Source organism: Electrophorus electricus, chromosome 2 (assembly GCF_013358815.1).
Source record: "Electrophorus electricus isolate fEleEle1 chromosome 2, fEleEle1.pri, whole genome shotgun sequence".
Taxonomy (NCBI): domain Eukaryota; kingdom Metazoa; phylum Chordata; class Actinopteri; order Gymnotiformes; family Gymnotidae; genus Electrophorus; species Electrophorus electricus.
The window spans coordinates 23,200,472-23,223,200 of NC_049536.1; the positions used below are offsets into that span (position 1 = coordinate 23,200,472).

The following is a 22,729-nucleotide window of genomic DNA, read 5'->3' on the forward strand; positions in this document are numbered from 1 at the left end:
GGTTCGCCGTGGCTCCCCCTACTGGAAATGCGTCGTTACTGCAACGCTTTTACAGCACTCAGACGGAGTGGGCGCGCCTTACGTGAGCAACAGGTTCAGGTGTTTTAATGCCTTTTGACCATATTTATTGTTGGCAAAAGAAAATCTTCTCAAATCAGTTTTGACTTTACACTGTCAAGTGGTATTACAGTAAAAAAAAAATATATATATATTCAAAATTGTATAATCATTCAAAAATTTGTTACTCTCATATTGCACCACAAATGTAATAAAATGTAAACACAGATAGGAGTAGATGATATTACAATACAGTGATCCTTAGGTTACACACTTCTTCCATACTAGTGTTAAAAATGGACGTACAAATCTTTGACAAATTTGGCATGCACAGTAAAGACCTTTTGTCTATTTTAGAGTAGAATGTTTTCTTCCTTCGTGGGATACTGTACTGGATTCCAGCACTAGAATCACTTGTCAGACCCATCACGCCTAGCATCAGACAGGTGATTGACGTTTGGGAGTCTTCGGTGTTTCCTGGTTCTTCCCTTGACATGCTGCTCCATTGCAGCACCTAGGTAAGGATATGCCTTACGTCACAAACATGCAGTACACAACAATCAAAACAAAGGCATGATGGCCGACGCCAAGGGCCCCGTTGGCCTTTGTTGGCTCCCAGACAGAGATGCAGACATGCATCCGTGCTCATCCCTGTCTCTTTCCAAACAGCTGGAGCAGGGATGTAACCCCATCCTTTCGCTGGGAAACCAGTATTCCACTTTCTTGTATGATTATCAAAGAATGAAACAACTTCTGGACAAGCTGTTAAAGGAATACTTCAGCCAAAATTCTAACGTGGCTAAAAATGAATGAAACTAAAAGGAGAGCAGTTAGCATGATTCGTTTTGCATAATCCTAAATGCCCCCTGCTGGCATTCCATTCCTTAATAGCTGGGCTTAGCATTTTTCAGTGAGGTGTGCCTGTAAGGGGAGGGTTAATTGGAAGTTGTATATAAAGATCTGTCAGGAGATCAGTTATCCACTCTCTGAAGGTAGTAATTCAGCTGGAGAAGCTGTTCTGAGCACAATGCCCAAGGGCAACTTTAAGCATAAGTGAGTGTGTGCTAAGGCGTAGCGTAAACAAAGACCTACCAGATAAGACTAGCAACTTGTGAGAGGTCCTCTGGGAGGGGCATGCCGCGCGTCTCTGGCATCAGGGTACCGAGGAGGCCGGCTACCACCGTCAGCACTCCCATGAAGATGTAGGGCAGTGCCTGATCATAATGACCTGAAAAAGCAGCAACAGGTCAGCTGGAGTCGCTGCACAGGGTCTGATAAGGAACACACAGACATCAGATGCTGGAAATGTGCTCTTGATCAACTTAAATAAAGATAATAAAGGAATTAAGGATTGAAGGTTTGAGCATTAAAAGCGATGTTGTGGTTTGCATTTTGATATTGAATTTATTTGCATAATTATGAGTAAAATGAAACGTTTGCAGTGATGGTTTGCATTGTAGAGGTCAACAGAGGAAAAAAAAACCTGTTTCCTTGTGTTTGAGCTACAGTGACTCAAATATCTGAAAAAACGGCTAATACACATTGATATTTTTAGACACATTTAGATGCATGTAACATGTACACCCGCACACACATACACACACTCCCTCCCTCTGAAGCGGGGATTGCCCTAGGCTCAAGTTCTTCACTCTGAAGCCCCGTCACTGTGTCAGCAGTAAAAATCTCCACCTGTTGCACCACGTTTTTCAGTAAGTCAGCATAAAGAAGATAAATCCCAAACAAGACACATCTACACCATTACACACCCCAAATGAGGAGCTTTCTGTCGAGAACAAAGTGTAACCTGTTATGATTTTATTAGTTCGTAATTTTTTGTGCAGGAGTTCACTTCAATTAGATTCTGTTCTAAAGTCATGGAACAAAGTTGGGACTGGTAGACAGACCCAAACCCTTTTCTATATTTTCCTAGAACCAAAAGCGTTTTAATAAAGAAGTTTCAATTTATTAATGCTCTGATTCATCTCAAGTTAAAAAACAAATCAATGTTCTCTCCTAAGCAGACACAAATATCAAATCTCAGGAATACCATGTCTGCAAATATGCAACACGCAATATCTGTGTGTGCATCAAAGTAATACAAATGTTCACTGTAAGTCAGGAGAATTATTTTTAAAAACTGGTTTTGTATAAATGATGCTAAAGGAAATTTTGTCTAAGTGTGGTGAGTGACATGTGGCGAGTGACATGTGTGCAGTGAGTGACGTGTGCGGTGGGTGACGTGTGTGTGGCGAGCGGGCCGGCTACTCACTGACAAACAGGAAGAATGGAGCGACGGCGCTCCCGATCTTGGAGCAAGTGGAGCAGACCCCCATGCCCATTCCTCGGACCACGGTTGAAAACTGCTCCACCGTGGAGATGTAGAGCACGGAGAACGCCGCCATCACCCCCAGTTTGGCCGCCGCGGCTAACACGATGGTCACGGCACCGTACGCTGCAGAAGGATGAGCCTGTATGGCAGCAGTTAAAGCAGACCGCGTACCAGGACGAAGGACTGTATGGCGGGACTGTAGGTGGCGCTGGCGTGCTCACCTGGGGGCACGGCGTGGGTGAGGAGCAGAACCAGGCCGGCGCTCCGGAGACCCCCAGCAGGGTCTACGTTCATGTTGGCCGTGCTCAGGGACAGGCCAAAGTAGCTGATTGTGATGATGAACCTGAAAAACACCAATTATTCTCCTTTTCTTTTAATGAATAATAGTAGTATAGCATATATTACAATATGTAGTATATATACAAAATGTATGGGCACATTCACACTGAATGCAGGGAGTTAAACCAATACTTTGTTAAAATGGAAAGGAAACTGTCCAGCATCAGCAGGGCTACAGTTTTACACCATATCAAAGCACAGCAATACCATTCAGCATATGGTGACCACTGTGTTCATCATATTACACTGTTAAATATCACACACCATATCACATGGGGTTTCATATTACACACCATATCGCACTGTTAGATATCACACACCATATCACACTGTTTGATACCACATACCATATCACACGGGGTTTCATATCACACACCATATCACATTGTTTGATATCACACACCATATCACACTGTTTGATACCACATACCATATCACACTGTTAGATATCACGCACCATATCACACTGTTTGATACCACATACCATATCACACTGTTAGATATCACGCACCATATCACACTGTTTGATACCACATACCATATCACACTGTTAGATATCACGCACCATATCACACTGTTTGATACCACATACCATATCACACTGTTAGATATCACGCACCATATCACACTGTTTGATACCACATACCATATCACACTGTTAGATATCACGCACCATATCACACTGTTTGATACCACATACCATATCGCACTGTTAGATATCACGCACCATATCACACTGTTTGATACCACATACCATATCACACGGGGTTTCATATCACACACCATATCACATTGTTTGATATCACACCATATCACATGGGGTTTCATATTACACAGCATATCACACTGGGTTAAATATCACACACCTTATCACATGGGGTTTCATATCACACACCATATCACACGGGGTTTAACATCACACACCATATCACACTGTTGAGTAGAGTAATGTTCCTCGTTTTTGTGGTTCTGATTAGGTCCATGTATGTGTAAGAAACAGCAGAGCTTTGGGACACACCCTTCCAACATCAGAAAACACACACACGCATAGACACACACAAGGCAAACACATTATGATGGCCTCTGCAACACTGGATTTGCTTAGTAACTGGACACTGATCACAGCCACATATTTTGAGGACTAGTGTGTGATGATGACTACCATTCCCCTTTACCTCAGGGATGAGTACGGGTGGTCCCTTAAATATGACATTAGGTGGGGTGATGCCGTTTCTGTGGGCCGCGGCTCCAACGATGGCGTCGGCCTCTTGCACTCGACCCTTAGCCAGAAGCCAGTGAGGAGACTCAGGAATCAACCTTACAGAGAAGCAGTGGGAAAGCAGAGAGCACCAGTGTGTATACCTGTGCCGCCTTTACAGTAAGTGTGGATTCACTTTGTACACTCTTCCAGGAAATCCAAGGTTAGATTTGCATAACATCCGTGCATACTTCACAGAGTTACATAAGGCTGAATGTTCTGAAGATGTGTGTTTACAGTTCAGGTACATCATCATGGACCAACAGCACCATTGAACAGCAGCGCTAATGAAAATCATGGCTGTGTCACTTTTGGTTTAGAAGAGCAGTTTGTGCAGCATCAGAGATGACTGTGTTTACATTTGCATCTACATTTACATTTACAGCATTTAGCAAACTCTCTTGTCCAGAGCGACTTACAAAAGTGCTGTGTGATTAACTCATAGAATACATCCTAGTACAGTACAGCAGGTTGGTGACAGATTTGTTTCGACAATGTTAACATACAGTGGCCAGTTGAAATTCTCGAATTAGTCTGTGTGTTGGAAACTGATGAACTGATACAGTAGAGGCCGTTCACAGAGCACCTTTCTAGACATCTAGAGTGAAAGTTAATGTCCGTGCAGAATCACCAATGTCACTGCAGCACGGACCCAATTAAAAGAAGCCCTGCTGTAGTATTCTACCTTACCACCAGAGGGGGATGTAGAGTAGTCCCGGCAGGGTGAGGACAGCGAGCAGCAGCCTCCAGCTTCTCACCAAACAGGCACAGAGAGGAAGGAGAGCGTAACCCAGTGCGGACACACACATGTGCCCAGCACGGAATATATCACGCGCAAATTCCGCCCCAGCAGCTCACAGCCTGATAGAGAGAAATGCAAACAGGGACACTTTATTACTGTTAATTACTGTTATTACTATTAATACGTTTCAGCACACCACTACTTCAATATTTCCACATAGTCACTATTAATATACAGTATTTAGTTTACTTTTCCATCAGATTATTGTGCTTGAGTATGAGAAAGACACTATATAAGTGTAAATAATAATAATAATGTATTAAAATATCAGGAAGTGCTTCCTCAGGACCCTTCTGTGGTCATATTGTTTATTTTATCTACTTCCTGTTGTATATTCTGTATATGTTGAGTGTATTTAGTATATTATTGTCATCTCGTTATTAGTTACGCATCAATGCCCACACAAACATCAGCGCATGAATGAAACTTGACTTGAACAAAGGTTAGTAGACAGGGAAAGTGAATTGGCTGGACTAGGCGCACCTGAAGCTCAACACTGCTGCCTGTCACTCTGAATGGTTCTGTAATCAGCACTCTCCTTACGTGACACTTACTATTAAAAACGGGTCTGGCTCCGGGCCACACCAGTGCTGAGAGTGAATGAACCTATAGCGTCGCTGGATGTCCTCTGCCCTGTAGTGTGCAGTGAGAATTCTTGTGTAAATCTCAGGTTTCTTTCCTTGCTGGGGGCAAGTGTTCTTCTGCAGAATGAGTGGAATGGCGACAAGAATGACAGCGTTCTAATCTTCATAAAATCTCCCTCGGAGAATAATGGTAGAACTACTTCTCATGTGGATCTGATAATACTCTGGCTAGTGCTAATGTCTCCGGCTAAGGCTAATGTCTCTGGCTACTGCTGATGTCTCCGGCTACTGCTGATGTCTCTGGCTACTGCTAATGTCTCCGGCTAAGGCTGATGTCTCTGGCTACTGCTGATGTCTCTGGCTACTGCTGATGTCTCTGGCTACTGCTGATGTCTCTGGCTACTGCTGATGTCTCTGACTAAGGCTAATGTCTCTGGCTACTGCTAATGTCTCTGGCTACTGCTAATGTCTCTGGCTACTGCTGATGTCTCTGGCTAGTGCTAAAGTGCTTGTATGAGGCTTCCTTTACTTGCCCAGGACAAAGGCTGCCATATAGTGAGAGATCTGCTCGATGCCAGTGAGGGGAAAAAAACGCAGAACATCCCCTAGCTGTTGGTGACCGCCTGCACCAGGCTGCACGCAGTCTGGATCGACATAGTAACGAAAAGAACAAAATTGCGGCCGAAACGGCAAGGACACAAAGGTAGACGAGACCATGTAAATAGCCTTTCATAGTGCATCCAGGCCTGAGGAATCAGAAAGAGGCAGTGCATGTTTTGAGTGTTGCAACTTTAAAACAAGAAAAACTGACAGGACCGGGCATGTTGGTAAAGTATTGTAGAGTGCACGTCACAGATCTTTCTACTCCTTTATTTACAGTGAAACAGTAAGCAGGATGGACTTGTTTATCCGTTACTGTAATCCACAGAAGGGGCTGCTGTCTGTCTCCTCTATTTCTGTCTCTCATTACCTGTCAGATAATTCTCCTGACACGAAAGATCCCGTGAACACGCCCAGGAAGAAAAAAGAACAAGCTGAAGGGACCTTTCCAGGCATCACTGCACACCAAGTCCCACTGTGGAGGAACACATGTACAGACGCTCAGACCGTCACCAGACGCTCCAGACGTACACACTCTCAGACGAACACACTCTCAGACGAGCACACTCTCAGACGAGCACACTCTCAGACGTACACACTCTCAGACGAGCACACTCTCAGACGAGCACACTCTGAGACGAGCACACTCTCAGTTGTGATCTGTTTCAGCTCGAAAGCAAAGTTTGAGCAAAGTCTGAGCACTGGGAGCTGTAGAAAGCCAGAATCCAGCCCAGTTTGGGGATTACTTTGCTCAAACACACTTGATTCAACACATTAGTTAAGTATTAAGTTTAGAGATGTAATGACTAGCCAGCTGTCTCTGTTCTTTCTTCCTAAAAGGACCTTGAATGTTAAACGTTTTAGGACTAACACCCAAAGTATTGTCTTTATATGACATCTGTAATGTTCTCTAAGTGAAGAACACAGCTACTGATCACAATATACCACATCTTTATAAACACACGGCTTTAATCTTAAAGATCTTAGCGGCGTTTCAGTGTAAAGGTCGCTGCATAGCCTTTGAGCGAGCCCGAGCGTCTCTCCACAGCAGCGGCACGATCCGACAGGCTGGCATGAAAACTGAGCAGCGTGTTGACGAGAGAAGGATCAGAGTCCAACCCTACCGCTGATAAACGGGTTATGTGAGGTGGGCAGCGGACTAGAATCACACACACATGCAGACCTGACCTCCAGCACAGCACTAATGTTCCCAGACCTCAGTGTAACATGTTAACATTTACCGCCGATTTACTTTTGAATATTCAGTAGTGTTTGTAAAAGTGTCCTTGGGTATGAGAAAGGCACCATGTGAGTGAAAATGTGTGTGTGTCTTACCTGAGTGACTATAGTTGAGTAATAGTGCTCAGTGCTCTAGTCCCAGCCTCCTACACACGGCTCCATGGTGTTACTGAACTCCTCTGAGCTCTCGTTCACATGCTGGTGCTGTAGACAGCTGCTGGCCATGAAACCCTTACCGGACCCGAAGTCCGCCGGGCTCAGAGCGTCTCCACTGGCGTTCGGCTAGGACATCCTGCAGCGGTAGCTCGGAGTGTCGGCGAGGAAGACCATGGCCATGCCAGTGTAGCCATTGGGCACAGTACTGAGGCTGAGCAGGAGGAAGATGCTGACCTGGAATGGCCCCCAGTCGCCCAGGAAGTCAGTGACCTCATCGTAGTCCAGAGAAGGCATTCTTCTGAGGAACAACCAGGAAATGCAGCCGTGGGGGGGCTACGCAGGAACCAGCCACCAGAGAGCTGAAGATCGAAGTGCTAGTTTGGGAGCATCAGCCAGTCGAGCCCCATTGCAGTTGATCAAATCTAGATTCCTGCTCTTCTAGACTCAGAAACATGCTGAGTAATGTGGGAGGGGCAGGGGGTGTGGCCAGACACAGGCAGGAAGGGGGAACAGCTGCGGTGGTGTGAAACTCACTGCGTATTGAACTTTGACCTGTAACATGACGTTGCTTACATAACACAACGTTGCTTTGTTGAGTCTCTGAGTTTTAACCTGAGTGGCAGTTTACAAGACCCTATATTAATGATGTTTTATCCACTCTTCAAACTTCCAGACCTGAATTAAGGCTGAATTAAGGACTATCATCTGAATTAAGACTGATTTACCTTAAACACCCGGTGCTGGTGAGGAAGTCTTGTTTTGACTGGATTGTGTCGGCTGTGTATGTACCATGAGAAGTAAAATGGAGGAACTCTTCTCCAGGGGAAAACCTGTTATGTTAATCTATGGCTTGGAGGAACATCGGAACACCTTGATTGAACCTACCTTGCTGAGTGGAAAAATGACACTGGCTTCAGTCCAAAGTACAATGAATTTGAATGTAGATGGAGTTTCCTTCACATTTCATAACACAAAGCACACCAGCTGACACAGGTCATACCGTCCTCCTTCAAAGCAAGGACGAGTTACTTTTATGTCTCTTAAATAGTTCCACAGTCACATGCTGCTTAGCATGTAAGTTACATGCCATCTAACTTACATGTACACAAGACGTACTGGCGTCCGCACGCAGTCCTGCAACGCTGGGAGAGCTCGACAGCAGTTTTCAGACAGGAGCTACTGTGAAAGTGATTCTCCATAAGTTGCTCCAGGCCTGCTGGCTGTTCAGCACCACCCTGCTAATCTGCCTCCACACCCTGAAGCGTTCAGCTCACGCCTACAGCGGCTTCTCGGGTTGTGGTAGGACACCCTGCAACGCCAGGTACAAGGTGGTGGCCTGACTTTTGAAAAGTGACTTAAACATGCATGGATTACAAAAACGTGTGTGAATGGAGTAAAGCTTGCTGTAAGTTACACAATTAATATTGGCATGGAATGGCATAAAGAAAAGACTTCACTGATCCCCACAGGGAAATTAACTAAAGGGGTTAAAGAGAATGAAAATAGTTAATATTTTGAATCATATGTTAGCATGTTATTACTGAATTTAACCAGTAAATAGTGTAGGACAGGTTACGCAGGGCTGATATGGTAAGTCCCTTGTGCCCAGCTGTGGTCCTGGAGATATTGTCCCATACATAGCTTAGTTCCAACACACCTGGCTCTAACGTTCAAATGCTACTGAAGACCATGATGACAAGGTGTGATCAGGCTGATTCTAGCAAGACCTTTGGGTGGCACTGTTCACTGGAGCTGTTCACTTAGAGCCGTAGCCTCGAGCTTGTGATCTGCTGTGTTCGTTGTGTAACGTTCTTTCAAAAGGTGTGTGTGTGTGTGTGTAAAGCAGAATGAAAAGTGACCGAGCATTTCCCTTTACAGTTACAGCATGTGAACTTTGCCAAGCCTCTACATTACAGACTTCTCTGCCTTAACTGCCAAGCGCAGATGTGGAGAAAAGAGATACTTTATCTAAGCAAATGTTTATGGGGCCTTACATTCTCTGAATTGCCCCACTGCCCCCAACGCCTTAGACATTAATGCCTGAAGGCATATGGATTTGGGTTAGGGGTGGTTTATATGGAGTATTATCAGATTCAGATGTTTCCTTTCTTACATTACCACACCAGCTTAGAATTCGTATAACTCTTGAGTAGCATGTATAAAACAGAACAGAGCAAAGAACAAAGTGTGTAAATCCATTTCATTTTATATGGGGATTGGGACAGAGAATGGAAATATGCTATGAACGCGTGATGGCCACGTGACATCTCTACAGCAGACAGACGCAGACGTGTGTAGAACTGAGATAACACCTCCCTCCTCTGGAAACTTCTTTCCCAGACATGCAGAAAATGGTGTGACAAGTTATATTTGACCTTGACGTGTCTAATTTACTCCTCAGCAGGAAACAATTATTCACTCAAGAATTTGCCAGAGAGATGATTAGTATTTATTTTACTACGTGACATTTTAGACTTTTGACATAACTAATATGGGATAAATAACAGCAGCAGGTGAATCACAATTAAAGCAGTTAAATAAAAGAGAAAGAGAGAGAGAGACAGATAAGAGCCATGAATAGAACTTATTTTGGTGCGCATCACAGCAACGATCTAGATCAGTTTTGATCTGTCAGATTCGAGCAAAGCAGTTTAATACCACACATTAAATCAGAAGTTACAAGTCACTGCATCACAAACTAGTTACATTCACCCCCCCACACCCTTGGCCAAGGTGGTGGTTGGTCCGACTAATCAGAGCAGTCAGGTGGTGTTTTTTTTTTTCTTCGGAGAATCTCAGGACTCTGGGTGCAATGTTTTCTTTCACAATGATGCAAGACCAGTTCCCCAGTCTGAATCTGCTGAACAGCTGTGGGTGGGTTCAGGGAGCAGGTCCATGGGTTCAGCAGGTTTCTCACGCTGCCGCAATAGAACTGTCTTCTTTCCTTCCCTGCGGCTGTGAAGGAAGAAAGGGGGGGGGGGGGAAGCATGTTTGTCTCATCACTAATCTCAGTGAAGGGTCACTCCCTGTGGTAAGCCTCACCATGGCAGGTGTCACCACTTTGATCGCCAAATCAGCAAAAGGCAACTAAAATAAGGCTTACTGGTGTTAAGCACAAATATCGTTCCTTGAGTCATAAAGAAGGCAAACTCCTCATACATGCGGCATACAGACATACTTGATGCCACAACACGCAGTGTAAGAAGTAAACTCAACCATTTTATTACACAGTCACTCTGCACACTCAGTGGTTCATCTATCAATTTGGAGACCATCAACGCACACTACAATGCTGATGTTTCTAACAACCTGTGTGTATATAATGCATTACGTAACAGAGTGTGAGGAAGGGTTCGTGCTGATGAAGAGGAGGCCTGACCTTGATGAAGATGCGGGTGGGGAGGAAGCGTTGCAGCAGCTGGCTAGGGATGCTGGGTAAACGCAGGACACTGACGTTGAGCAAAGGCAGGTTCTGATAGCCGGCCATCAGGGGGTAGAAGTTATACACCATCTCCTGCACCGAGCCTGGTAAGATCCTCATACGCACCTAGACACACACCCGCGCACCTCGTGATTGGCTGTTTTCATGTCAGTCAAAACTTCCTTGTTCTTGGCCATGTTATTGGGCAAAAGGCACCAGAATCACCAGACACTCTCCCTAGAGAATCTGGCAACGTGAGCCTGGCTGAAACAGACACACATGCTCCGCCCCCACGCAGCGTGAGGGAGCAAAATGTACTCTGCTCCAGAGCATGAAGATAATGTGTAAAACACTGGAAATGACTGCCATCATTCCAGGATTGTTACTTATGCTCCTTTTTGAGTAAAGAATTCAAGTTAGACAGACATCCAGCCCTTATCTGAAGCGTGACCTTCTGGCCTGGGACACGGTCACCTCCGGGAACCGACCTGCTTGAGTCCAGAGAACATGAAGGCATCGCTGGGCTCCACAGACACATCCACTTCCTGGACCATACCCGTCCGGTTCTCAATGTGGTACCAGACGGGAAGAGACTCCCGTACACGGCCAAAGGAGGGCAGCTCTGAGGTGCGTGGAGGGAGAGGGTGAGAGAGAGGGAGAACAACAGGAACGGTAACTATTATTAATACTTACAATACACTATTCAAGTGTAAATGTTGGACCCATGTGACTCACCAGCGTGGACGTACAGAGGAATTGTCTCAACTATAACATGTGGAAGGACCACAGTCGTTTTAACCAATGGCGTCTCAGTGTGGGCAGAGTTTCTACCAAGGCGCAAGCAGACATGTGTTAAAAAAATAACAATTAAAACAAACAAAAGCTGTTTAACTTCTTTTTCTTCCTTTCTTGAATATGTTGCATGTCTACCCAGAATCATCCAGAAATTCACATCCCGTGTGATGTGATTCTCACGTGCATGTGTGTGTAATAAGGATCTTGTATGTACTCCTCAGGGTGCAGAGGAGGGAATTTAAACAGGCCGTTAACTCAGTCTAGCCTGGAAAAGTGCCATAGCACTGCAGGACCCCTGACCCCTGTGACCCCTGACCCCTCCCAATTCAGCTCAGCCAGTCCCCAGCTCCCACGGGGCCTGCATCGGCTGTGCAGGAGCAGTGACCTGGGCCATGGCCTCACTGAGTGCTCAGACGCACGGTTGACAGGTGAGGGGGTGGACACACCTCTTCCAGGAGATGAGGTAGTGACCTGCTGCCACCGTGCTGGTGCCGTTCTGAACAGGAGGGCATTTAAGGCTGAAACACTCACTCGCGCACTCGCCGGTCTGCAGCACCACTGCCAACACACACAGCATTACAGTTCACTACCACTAGAGAACCATTTTTATACAGTGACTTTATAGACCCAAACACACATGCTCAAAATAACCTGAAAATAACCCTAATAAATAATAAACCTGTACCATATCAAACATGACCATTAAATAAATTTTTTTTTTTTTTAAATAAATAAAAACACCCCCACCCCCACACACCCCAGCCAGCTCCATCCATTTTCGATTGCTGGTTATTGGAGCATGTTCATGTCTGGGGGCATGGTTTGTAAGGGTGGGCAGAGCCTTCCTCCCTCACCTGCTGCCACCTGGCTCTGGGGCAGGTCGACAGCTGCCATGTTGGAGGCCAGCTGTATCTGGCTGTCCACCAGGTGCACAGGCCACGGCGAGGCGCTCAGAATGTCCACCATCAGGAGGAACGGCACATCTACGTACACGCGCTCCAGGTGCTCAAACTGAATAGAGGATGAGAGAGAGAGGGATGAAAGGATGATTGCTTTTTATTTTACAAGTTAATACGACAGGGTTAAAACAAAAACCCGACAGAACAAGAATAATACAGGTGTCTTCAAAAGAGAAGTGAAAACTACCAAAATCTATATTTACACCAATATTATTCATTATAATTAAACAGGAATTATATTTGCATTGCAATATATATTTTAATACATTATAAATATGATTCTAATGCAGTATTGGTCAGAAATGTTGTACACAGGATTGAGTAACACACAAGGGCGGGCCGTACCTTTGTGGAGACAAACTTGACAGCCACTTCAAAGGGGACCACTGTGTCTATGGTAACCGTTTCATCCTAAACATGAGAAACAGGTTTCAAAATCCAGGCGCAGTTCATTTGAGCCCCACATCCTGCCCCCCACCCAGCGGATCACCACCCCCTGGCCCCCATGCCCAGTGTATGGTAGGGGGGCTCTTACCTTGTGGCACTTGCATGCAATGTCTTTGCCCTCCACTGTGCTACTGATGGCGTACGAGACATGGAAGAGAAAAATCCTGGAACCCGTGTTCACACAGCGCACATACAGCTTCTTCTCCATCTATTCACACACACAATCATTAATTGATAACCCGTTTGGTTCTTCTGCTCAGTGTGACTCCTGCATGGTGTCGTGGCTGATGTATTTATGCTCTGGGTGAGTTCCTACCTTCTGTCCTGGCTGTAGATCTCCAACGACGATATCTGTGAGCAGTGCAGGGTGGGCGTCATCACACCCCTCAGAGCTGTCCAGAGTCACGTGGGTTGTTTGCGTGAGATTTGCATCTTGACCTAACAGTAACAACCACAAAACACATGGGGGTATAAACTATAAACGTGAATTAATGCACCGAATTCTACATTTACAGCGTTAAGACGCTCTTATCCAGAGCGACTTACAAAAGTGCTTTGTCATTTCCTCATAGAACACATCCTAATACAGTACAGTAGGTTAGAGTCTAAGATACCAACGAACTAGAATACTGTAGAAATACAGGGATCAATGCTGATGCCTAGAAGTGTGAAACACGACTAATGCAATAAGGAACTGGACTAGTAATCAGAAGGTTGCCAGTTCAAGTCCCACCACTGCCAAGTTACCACTGTTGTGCCCCTAAACAAAACCCTTAACCCTGAATTACTCAAGTTGTGTTCAGTCAGAATTGAGAGTTGCTTTGGATAAAGTCAGCTAAATGCCATAAATATAGATATTCACAGATAAACAATACCCTACAATAAGTACTAGAGTTTTAGTCAGTCAACACAGGAGCAGGATCAGTGGTCATTTAAATATTCCACAAACAGACAGGTCTTCAGTCTGCGTTTGAAGACCGCAAGGGACTCTGCTGTCTGCACAGGAGCCAGGACAGAGAATAGTCTCCATGCTTGTCTTCCATGACACTTGAAGTATCGTGTTTCAAGACAAGCCGTACTTGAGGTTCAAAGCACTCAAGGCACGGATCGGGCTTTGACCTTTCACCTCCTGTATGGAGGAGCTGATCCATTTTAGGCTTTGTAGGCAAGCATCAAAGTTTTATATCCGATACATGCAGCTACTGGAAGCCAATGAATGGAATGCAGCAGTGGAGTGACACGTGTGTGTGTGTGTATGTGTGTGTGTGTGTGTGAGAACTTGTGTGTGAATTATGTGCTGCATACCTTACCAAATCCTGTGCTGAGCTGTGTGTACGTACCTGGTTTGAGGCCAGCAGTGAGACAGACGTCTCTGGCCACCGTGTCCTCCTCTGATTGGATGGTGATCGTCATGCAGTACATCTCATTGGTCAGTGCTGGTGGCTCATGACGCAGCTGCACAGAGATCCGGGGCACTCGGGATATGACCCTACAGGACCAGTGAGACAGTCACGGAGACACAGACAGAGACGATCAGAGAAACACAGATGGACGCAAAGAGAAAGTCAGACACATGAAGCTTAATTCAGTGGTTTATCACTCAGAAGAAGAAACCACACAACACACCCGCCTCATCTACACTTGGGTCATTTCAGACTGTGCAGCATAGACAGACATCAACAGATAATATTACACTGAGGAGTTCTGTAAGTGATCAGGAGGTCAGACGGAGAAGAGAGCAACACCTCAGACCACCTCAGAAATGACTCGTCTTCTGCCTTTTCTTCTGATGGAATGACGGGCTGTGTGGTCTGGTACCTGACTCAGTGTCAGTTCTCATTGACTGTCTGCCAAAACTTACTGGAAAACAAATCTAAACCCAGCCCCTCAGAACCATGACCACCAATAAACACACGTGTTCCCTGGTGAGGACCGGGTCACATGACTACAGCAGGGCGTCTGGACATGGCCCAGACTCAGTGAGAGCTGATATTCACTCCCACCTGCTGGACAAAGCCAGTACTACACCACTATAAATGGCCTTCACGGATAACCCACATGGTGCTGGCTTGGACGGAGACAGTGTCCCACTCGAGCTGTTGCCCCGGGAGACGTGTTCTCCTCTTAAAGGATCGCGACGCCTGTAAGGCCTCATGAGCGGAGGCCGCATCCCCACCCCCGCCCCGCCAGTTCAAATACACGCAGCGGCCAGACTCCACGCCCAGCATCAGGTCCACGTGGGTGATCTAAAATCACACACACACACACACACACACACACGCGCGCATACACACGCGCATACACAGCATTCAGAAACAAGACAAAACAACTTCCTTCACTACAGAAGGGTCAGAAACATCCTGCGTTTGTTTGGACATGACTCTCTACATCTCTGTACCTCTATCTTCCGGCCAACATCCTCAGTCTTGGCCACAAATTTGAAACAGTACTTCCGGGTCTTTCCGGGGACCAGACACATGTTCTCCTGAGAGGAAGGTTCTAGAATATCCTTCACCTTGCATGCTTCCTCCACCAAGCAGTACTGGTTATATTCCTGAAAAACACGCACGCACACAAAATACTGGTTACGAGTTAATCAAGATGACTACTGCTCTACAACAACAGACCAAATGAAGTCAACACAGAGATTTTTTAAAAGGTTTGACCAATAAAACACCTGCTCCTCAATATGCAGAGGAGAACTTCCAAAAAATCTAAAACTTCAGGTTTTAGCCATGTTGCTCCATTAAATGCACAAAACAAGTTGTGTTTCCTTCTTCATTTCAGCAGCAGTATGTTACATAACAGTGATAAACACGAGGTCATGTGGTCATACTAGGCCCCGTATGATAGCTGAGCCTCTCTCTTCCTTTATGCAGGAAAACCGCGTGCGTTTCTGTGCACGTGAGATCGGAAGGCTGTACCTGGTTGCTGAGGCTGACGCCCAGTTTGGCGAAGCGCACGGGGTGGGGACAGTCTGCCCGCAGGTACACGTGCAGCTGCACGGGCTCATCCACGTGGAAGCTGGGAGACAGGAACCTGGCCTTGCACTGGACTGAGATGCACAAAGCAAACAGCAGTCGACCGATTATTTTAGTACAGTAACCAGGTCCAACGCTGGCCCCAGGCCTAATACACACACAGCTAGGACCGAACACCTTTACACCTGGTGGCTCCCAAGACGTGCAAATGCCTCGTGGTGATGCGTGTGGGTGCACATGTGTGGCTAGACAATAAGAAAAAAGACTGAAATGTATTAAACACACATTGTTCTACCTAATGATTCGTGTTTGTCAGATCCTATAAACGCTCAGATCTACACTGACGGACCACTTATCTGGAACATCTCAGGATATCGGTCAGTATTACACACAGCATCACGTCCAATGTTGTAATACGATTAACCAACAAGATGTATGTGTGTGTGCATGCATGTGAGTCATCCACACTGTGTCTGGATGTTGAACATGACACCAATACCACACAAACACACTCCTCTTTGTCTGCACTCACTGAACGGTACACAGTCCTGCACCTCGATGGTGAACTCGTTCCCGGCCGCCAAAGTGAGGCGTTCACCCCACAGGCCCTGTGCGGCCCTCACCGAGCCTGCGTCACAGTTCGGCTCTTCCTCCGGGACCTCGTTCTGGTAGAACACAAACACAACACCCACAACAGAGTCTGTTTCTCCTGCAGTGATATTTCCTGGTGCACCTCAGGGGTTTAACAGAAGGTTGGGCCACAGTCATTTTTGTGACATTAACCCTTTATATTTAACGATATGCTGATATAAAATACGTGTTTAGCAGCATCATTACACACAATAGTTGTTTAGCTATTCACACAGTGATCAGCTCAGTTACTACAAGCCCTCCCCAATACTGACCGCATTTCACAGCCAGATAATTCTCTCTCCTCGTTCACTAAACGCGACCCATTACTCCGCTGACCTTTTACATTACAGCACAACTTGTCCCATCTCTCCTGGGTACACCGGCAACACGGATGCCACACGGCAACCTGCCCGTGCACTGGGACTAAACCAAACCCTCAGTACACTCTCGTTAAGGGAACTTACCATGAGGACTCGGATAAGATTCTTCTCAATCCTGGACTTCTGATCCTCCCGCAAAGTGGAAGCTGGACACATACACAGACACACCACTCTTGATGAGAAGTTCCAGAAGAGGGCTATGATTCTCCACTACGCTCTCCTACACACACACACACACACACACACACACACACACACACACACACACACACACACACACACACACACACACACACACACACACACACACACACACACACACACACACACACACACACACACACACACACACACACACACACCTCTTCCCACCAGCTCCATAGAGTAGGTGATGTAGTCTTTGACATGGCCCGTCAGGTATGAACACTTCAGAGCAGTGCCCAGTATAGATGTCAGCAGACTCCACCAGCGCTCCGTCCGGTAATCACACATAACGTAGTCCAACAGCCTGTGGGACACAAATGATAATATCAAAATCTCCACAAGTGTGCACCTCTCAGAGTGGAAGTAACTCCAACATTTCATTGGCAAGAACTTTGTTCCACCAGCTCTAGTGCATTAAAGACATTTTCTATTATTACAAATGGCACCACAAACCCCTCTCCAACAACAGACTGACTGTGAGACGAGTCCGATGACAAGGGACTCACTTTAAGGCTTTGGTGTATTCCTTGGCATGGAAGTACTCCTCGCCCATCTGAACCACTGCAAAAGTCAGTTCATTAGCAGACTATACACATTTATCTTCTCATCCCTGAAACACTGCCCACTCACTCAAATACACTGCCCACTCACTCAAATGACTCTTCATTCGAGGACACTTGTACTTCTTGAACTGTGCAACAGCATTGCTGAGTAGTGCAATAATTAGCTCCTGTAGGACACACACATTTAAAGTTTTAGGTTAATGCTAAAGCTTCCGGAGTTAAAAGGCGATGGATTGAAACGCTACGGCATGAAACAGCAGACCGAGTGTTGGACAGATCTCTCCTTCATCTGCAGAGCGAGGACGCCTTGTTTCTCTCTGTCGGGGTCAGGGGGGTCAATACCTATGGGGACAAAACAACGGGTCATAGAACACACAGCCCGAGTGCAAAACCGCAGAGCTGCAGTGCAGCATGGTGTCCACGTGCTACCGCGTGCTCACTCTGATGGCCTTGTCTCCACGCTCTCTGCCCATAGAAGTCCAGCACGCCACTCAGGGTCTCCAGGGGATCCGGCAGGGGATAAGTGACATTTGGCTATGGACAGTAGCAAAACACAAGTCAGTCTTCATTTTGGAGCAACGCAGTATCGGAGGGACTCTAGTGTTCTTCTAGGCTGTTTTCTACACCATCAGCTGAAACGTCTTAGTGAACAGAAGGAAAAAGGCTCAAAATGTGTCCTTACATCAGGGCAACACTACTATGGATGCTCAACACACTGAGGAGTCCTTTTAACACAAGTGTTACATCACTATATATAATCGAATCTCAGGACAGAAATGTCTGGCTTGAGTGATATGAATGACTAAGGCGGTCATCCGCAGAGAGAGAGAGAGAGAGAGAGAGAGAGAGAGAGAGAGAGAGAGAGAGACAACCTCATGACTACAGAACTGGCTGGCTTGCTGCTTGCGTTCCTGGGCGTAGCAGGCAGCCTGTTGGTAGTAGAAGCCAGGGTTCTGTGTCTGGATGGCTGTGAGGCCCAGCTTGATGGCCTCATCAAACAGATCACCAAAAGACTGGAACCTAGATAGATAGATAGAAGGGGAGACAAAGACAGAGAGAGAGAGAGACAGAGAGAGAGAACGCAAAGTGTTGAGCAACTCACAGTACAGAGTTGCTCAACAAAAAATGCAATGTAAAAGAGCAGAACTCAGATCAAGAAGTCATTACATATTAGGTGAATTAAACTTGAAATAATATTAAATAACCCTTCTTTAATATACTGAAAGGATTAGTAGTGTTGTAGCGTTGAGGCGTCAAGGTCACGTGTATGTACAGTGAAGTTCCCAAACTGAGGGCAGTGGGACCAACGCAGCCTTTACGGAGCTGTACATTTGCCTTAATACACGTCTGCACAGCAGCTAAAACACCAAACGCAGGAAAAACAGCCTCTCGGGTTCAAACACAGACCACGTCTCTGCTTACTGTGTTAAGGTTGTGAGCCTCACAGGTATGTGCGCTTGGTTGGTCCCTGTCTACACAGACAATAAATGAAGCATGTAGAATGAGAGACTCCTACTGTTTGGACATCCAGGCGGTGTGCTCGAAGGCCAAGTCGCCACTACCAAGCTTCTTCTTACAAAGGTCGATGTGCTTCCTGAACTGGGCGATGGCGTCCAGGGGGGTGTTGTGCTGGAAACACAGCCTGCAGATCTGCGAGAGGGGCAGAGGGACGCACGGGGAAGGCTGGTCAGAATGACTACGGTCTTTAGAACAGGAAGCCTGGCTGTGTCAGTTCCTGTGCCACATGCGGACAAACAGAACGAGCCCTGACTCACTTTGTAGTTGATGAACCCGGCTAAAGTCTTGATCTCCAGCATGTTGGTTTCATGGGCTCTGAGCTCGTGGATGAGGCCATATGCACTTCTATAGTGTCTACAGATTTAAACAACAAACACACAGGTCGAAAACTGGGCTATTTGTGGCACATATTCCTTCTGTAGTCAGCTGAAGGTGTGAACAGGGAGGTGAGAAACACACTTGAGAGCATTCTGCGTGTCCTGCTTCAGCTCACTGAAGAAGCCTGTTTTGAACTGATGCCTCACAAACAGCAGCTGCAACACAACATTTAACAGAAGTGTTAGGGTTAGAATAGGGTTAGGGTTAGATTAGGCTAGAGTTAGGGTAGGGTTATATTAGGTTTAGGGTTAGAGCTAGGTTAGTGGTTAGTGTTATATTAGGATTAGAGTTAGATTAGGATTCAATTAGAGTGAGATCTTGGACAAATACTGCCATTTCCAGTCTCCTCCTACAAGTTAATAATAAGCATGGCGTGTGTATATGCGGTTTGGGTATTGTCAAATATCAACAAATTTAGCATAAATTAATTTTGCTCCTATACAAAAAGACTCAGATTAAATTATGCTATTCTACAAAGGTTTAACATTACTATATACAGATTGTTTAAAAAACATCTCAATAGAAGAATTAATATAAAAAAAAATAAAAATAAAATAATAATATATACATATACACACACCTTCACAAAACCCAACACTGTTAGTAACTTTTGTTACTTTACTTTTTTCTTTTCTACATCTTCACGTATACAAGAAGTGTCTTAATGGCCTGACCCCATCTAGACCACAGGGACAAGACTAAAGCTCAAAGTTTACCAGTTTGCCCAGGCTGCGTGTCCACTACCTGATGAGTGGTTTTATTGAGGAACTCCTTGTGCGACTTCACTCTGCGTATCTCGTTGTAGTAGTACGTCTGAGCATGCTCATAAAATGCATTCTCCAGCCTGCGCAGACACGCCACATGGAAACAGAGTAGAGAGGACACAAGGCAGCGCTGCATGAGTACCGGGTGCCGCGCACACGACACACGTAAGCTCCACGGAGAGGTCGGCGGCTTCTCCTACCGTATGATGTAGCCCACCAGGTGGTCCGTGTGGGGGAGGACAAACAGAGACTTCCCGGAGAGATCGCAGGCATTGCACAGAGCTGCCGCCCTCTCCGACGCCACCACGTCCTCACCTGCCAGGGCACAGACACACCTTTAGTCCCACCCCCTCGTCGAGGAAGAACACGAGCCTTTGAGATGTGGTGGTCTTTAGCTATACCGGGTGGGAGAGGAGTCTTCTTTTGGATTAAAACAACTGCAACTTTAGTGTTTCTTCCCTGCAGACTCGTTCTGTGTAAAAACAAAACCACAGTACACATTAGATGGTTACATGGATCTGGTCGTTAGCAACAAACCACCTCGAGTCTTCAATTACAAAATAACCATTTCATCCATTTCAGCACACTGTATAACCTAATAACTCACACCAATAAACACCGTCACTGTCTGCTACATAGCGCATATGTATTTTGCACTTCATCAACAGTATCTCTGTATCTCAACAGTATTCTAGTTCGTTGGTATCTTGGACTCTAATCTGCTGTACTGTACTAGGATGGAAATGACAAAGCACTTTCGTAAGTCGCTCTGTATAAGAGCATCTGCTAAATGTTGTATATGTGAAGGTACAGGGACTACTCGTCTTTGACGCAAGCTTAGCAGACAATTAAGAAGAGACTGAAGGGTCACACTGCGGCATAGCGACCTGACGATCTCCACTTTAGTGGCACATTCCGACTGCTTCTCCTTCCACTGGGCATCATCCCAGTCCAGCTCATAGAACAGCACCACCAGGGCAGGGACCAGGTTCAGGTGCTTGTTCATCCAGCCCGTTTTCAGGATGCCCTTGGGGATGTACCACTCATACGAGGTTCTCTGGTAGGACATAAGGACATAGCAAGGTCATGGCAAGGCCACGCATCACCTCACGGCATCGGCGAGACCAACGTCATGGAAGACTCCGATGTATAAAAGAGCCACGTAGTAATTGCAAACATTTTGCTGTGTGGTGCTTTTATGGATCACGGCATTAGTGTGGTAAAATAAAAGTGAATTATTCGGGTTAAACGATGCAGGCCAATTTTTATCATCTCAAGAGGTTAGAAATGTGATTTAATATATTTAAAAGAACATCACAATATGGAGCAAAGGAATTGCAATATTGCATTTGTGTCTGTATTGTGCAGCCTCTCTATGATTTAATATGAGCAAAATATCTGTCAAGAGATTTAGTTGCTTAACATTCTTAACATTTAACCCATCCTTAATGCTTACCTTGGTTCTGCACTTTGGGTACTCGTGGTCCCCTGGAAGGACTTTGAAGGAGATGGGCACCCTGTCTGCCCTCCTGTTGGCACAGAAGGCATCCCATATGGCTCTGTGGACCGCGTTGTAGACCACGTCGAGGCCTGTCAGCGCCACGAAGGCCATGGGTCTACAGCACAGCTCCGGAGGCAGGTCCCACTGTGTCGGACTCATCTTCCCAAAGCGCAGATATTCAGGCTAGCACTGAAACAGCCAGGTAGGACAGGAATTCCAAAAGAGTCCATTACAACTGCACGACACACACCAATAAATCGCACAATTTCTTCTTCTATTGGAAATGTGAGTTGGTTAGCTCATTTAAACGGTTGACAGCGATATAGCTAGCTAGCTAGCTAGCTAATTAGTAACGAGTGTGAAAGTCAGCTAGCCTGCAAGTTAAGCTGTCTAACAGACACAGTGGAAATGTCGCTTCAGCGTTCCTCATGGTGAAAATACACCTTCTTCAGCCTTCCTGAAAGCACCATTACGCATCAGAGCTGGGTAGCTAGCCGGCTAACGCTAATCCTAGCGCACCTTTCTTTTGCTTTCTGGGTAGCAAAACCTTAACTGTATCTGCACAACCAATCAATATGCATTCAGTATGACCCAAAGACATTCATTTATAACTGACAGATATTTACCGTATTCGTCTTCACCATACTAGGGTAACTGCTAATTAGACAAATACTTTGTTTGTAACCGTTTACATTGATCAAATTGACAACCCGTGACGAACGATTCCTTCGTCGTGGTTTTGTGCGTCTCTAATAACCGGGCGAACACTGCCATCTGCTGGACATCTAAAACATGTGCGCCTTGCCTGCAGTGCCGTGTGA

General features: G+C 45.9%; 1 protein-coding gene and 1 pseudogene across 1 annotated transcript; both read right to left on the bottom strand.

Annotated features, from left to right (window-relative positions):
- Window positions 1-150: 150 nt before the first annotated feature.
- Window positions 151-7,770, bottom strand: LOC113581747 (annotated as a pseudogene).
- A 2,020-nt stretch (window positions 7,771-9,790) lies between these two features.
- Window positions 9,791-22,662, bottom strand: trappc11 (trafficking protein particle complex 11). The gene is made up of 30 exons (XM_035534585.1): window positions 22,535-22,662; window positions 21,864-22,097; window positions 21,295-21,464; window positions 20,809-20,879; window positions 20,608-20,722; window positions 20,388-20,487; window positions 19,725-19,798; window positions 19,523-19,619; window positions 19,264-19,397; window positions 18,620-18,767; window positions 18,188-18,281; window positions 18,010-18,089; window positions 17,836-17,914; window positions 17,691-17,745; window positions 17,343-17,488; window positions 17,065-17,126; window positions 16,500-16,632; window positions 15,911-16,041; window positions 15,385-15,540; window positions 15,045-15,232; window positions 14,327-14,475; window positions 13,303-13,424; window positions 13,075-13,194; window positions 12,885-12,950; window positions 12,435-12,591; window positions 12,027-12,138; window positions 11,521-11,612; window positions 11,274-11,407; window positions 10,744-10,911; window positions 9,791-10,319 (listed from the first exon to the last, which is right to left on the bottom strand). The coding sequence occupies exons 2-30, from the start codon at window positions 22,065-22,067 to the stop codon at window positions 10,278-10,280; spliced, it is 3,399 nt and encodes a 1,132-aa protein (XP_035390478.1). The 5' UTR covers window positions 22,068-22,097; window positions 22,535-22,662; the 3' UTR covers window positions 9,791-10,277.
- Between the last annotated feature and the right edge of the window lie 67 nt (window positions 22,663-22,729).

What these genes read in the sequence shown, in the direction of transcription:
- trappc11 (XM_035534585.1), bottom strand. Translation starts at nt 22,067, where the DNA reads ATGAGTCCGACACAGTGGGACCTGCCTCCGGAGCTGTGCTGTAGACCC. An exon ending in ATCTTATCCGAGTCCTCATG is followed by an intron (nt 16,633 to 17,064) that starts GTAAGTTCCCTT and finishes GTGTTCTACCAG; the next exon opens with AACGAGGTCCCGGAGGAAGA. An exon ending in CCAGAGCCAGGTGGCAGCAG is followed by an intron (nt 12,139 to 12,434) that starts GTGAGGGAGGAA and finishes GTGTGTTGGCAG; the next exon opens with TGGTGCTGCAGACCGGCGAG.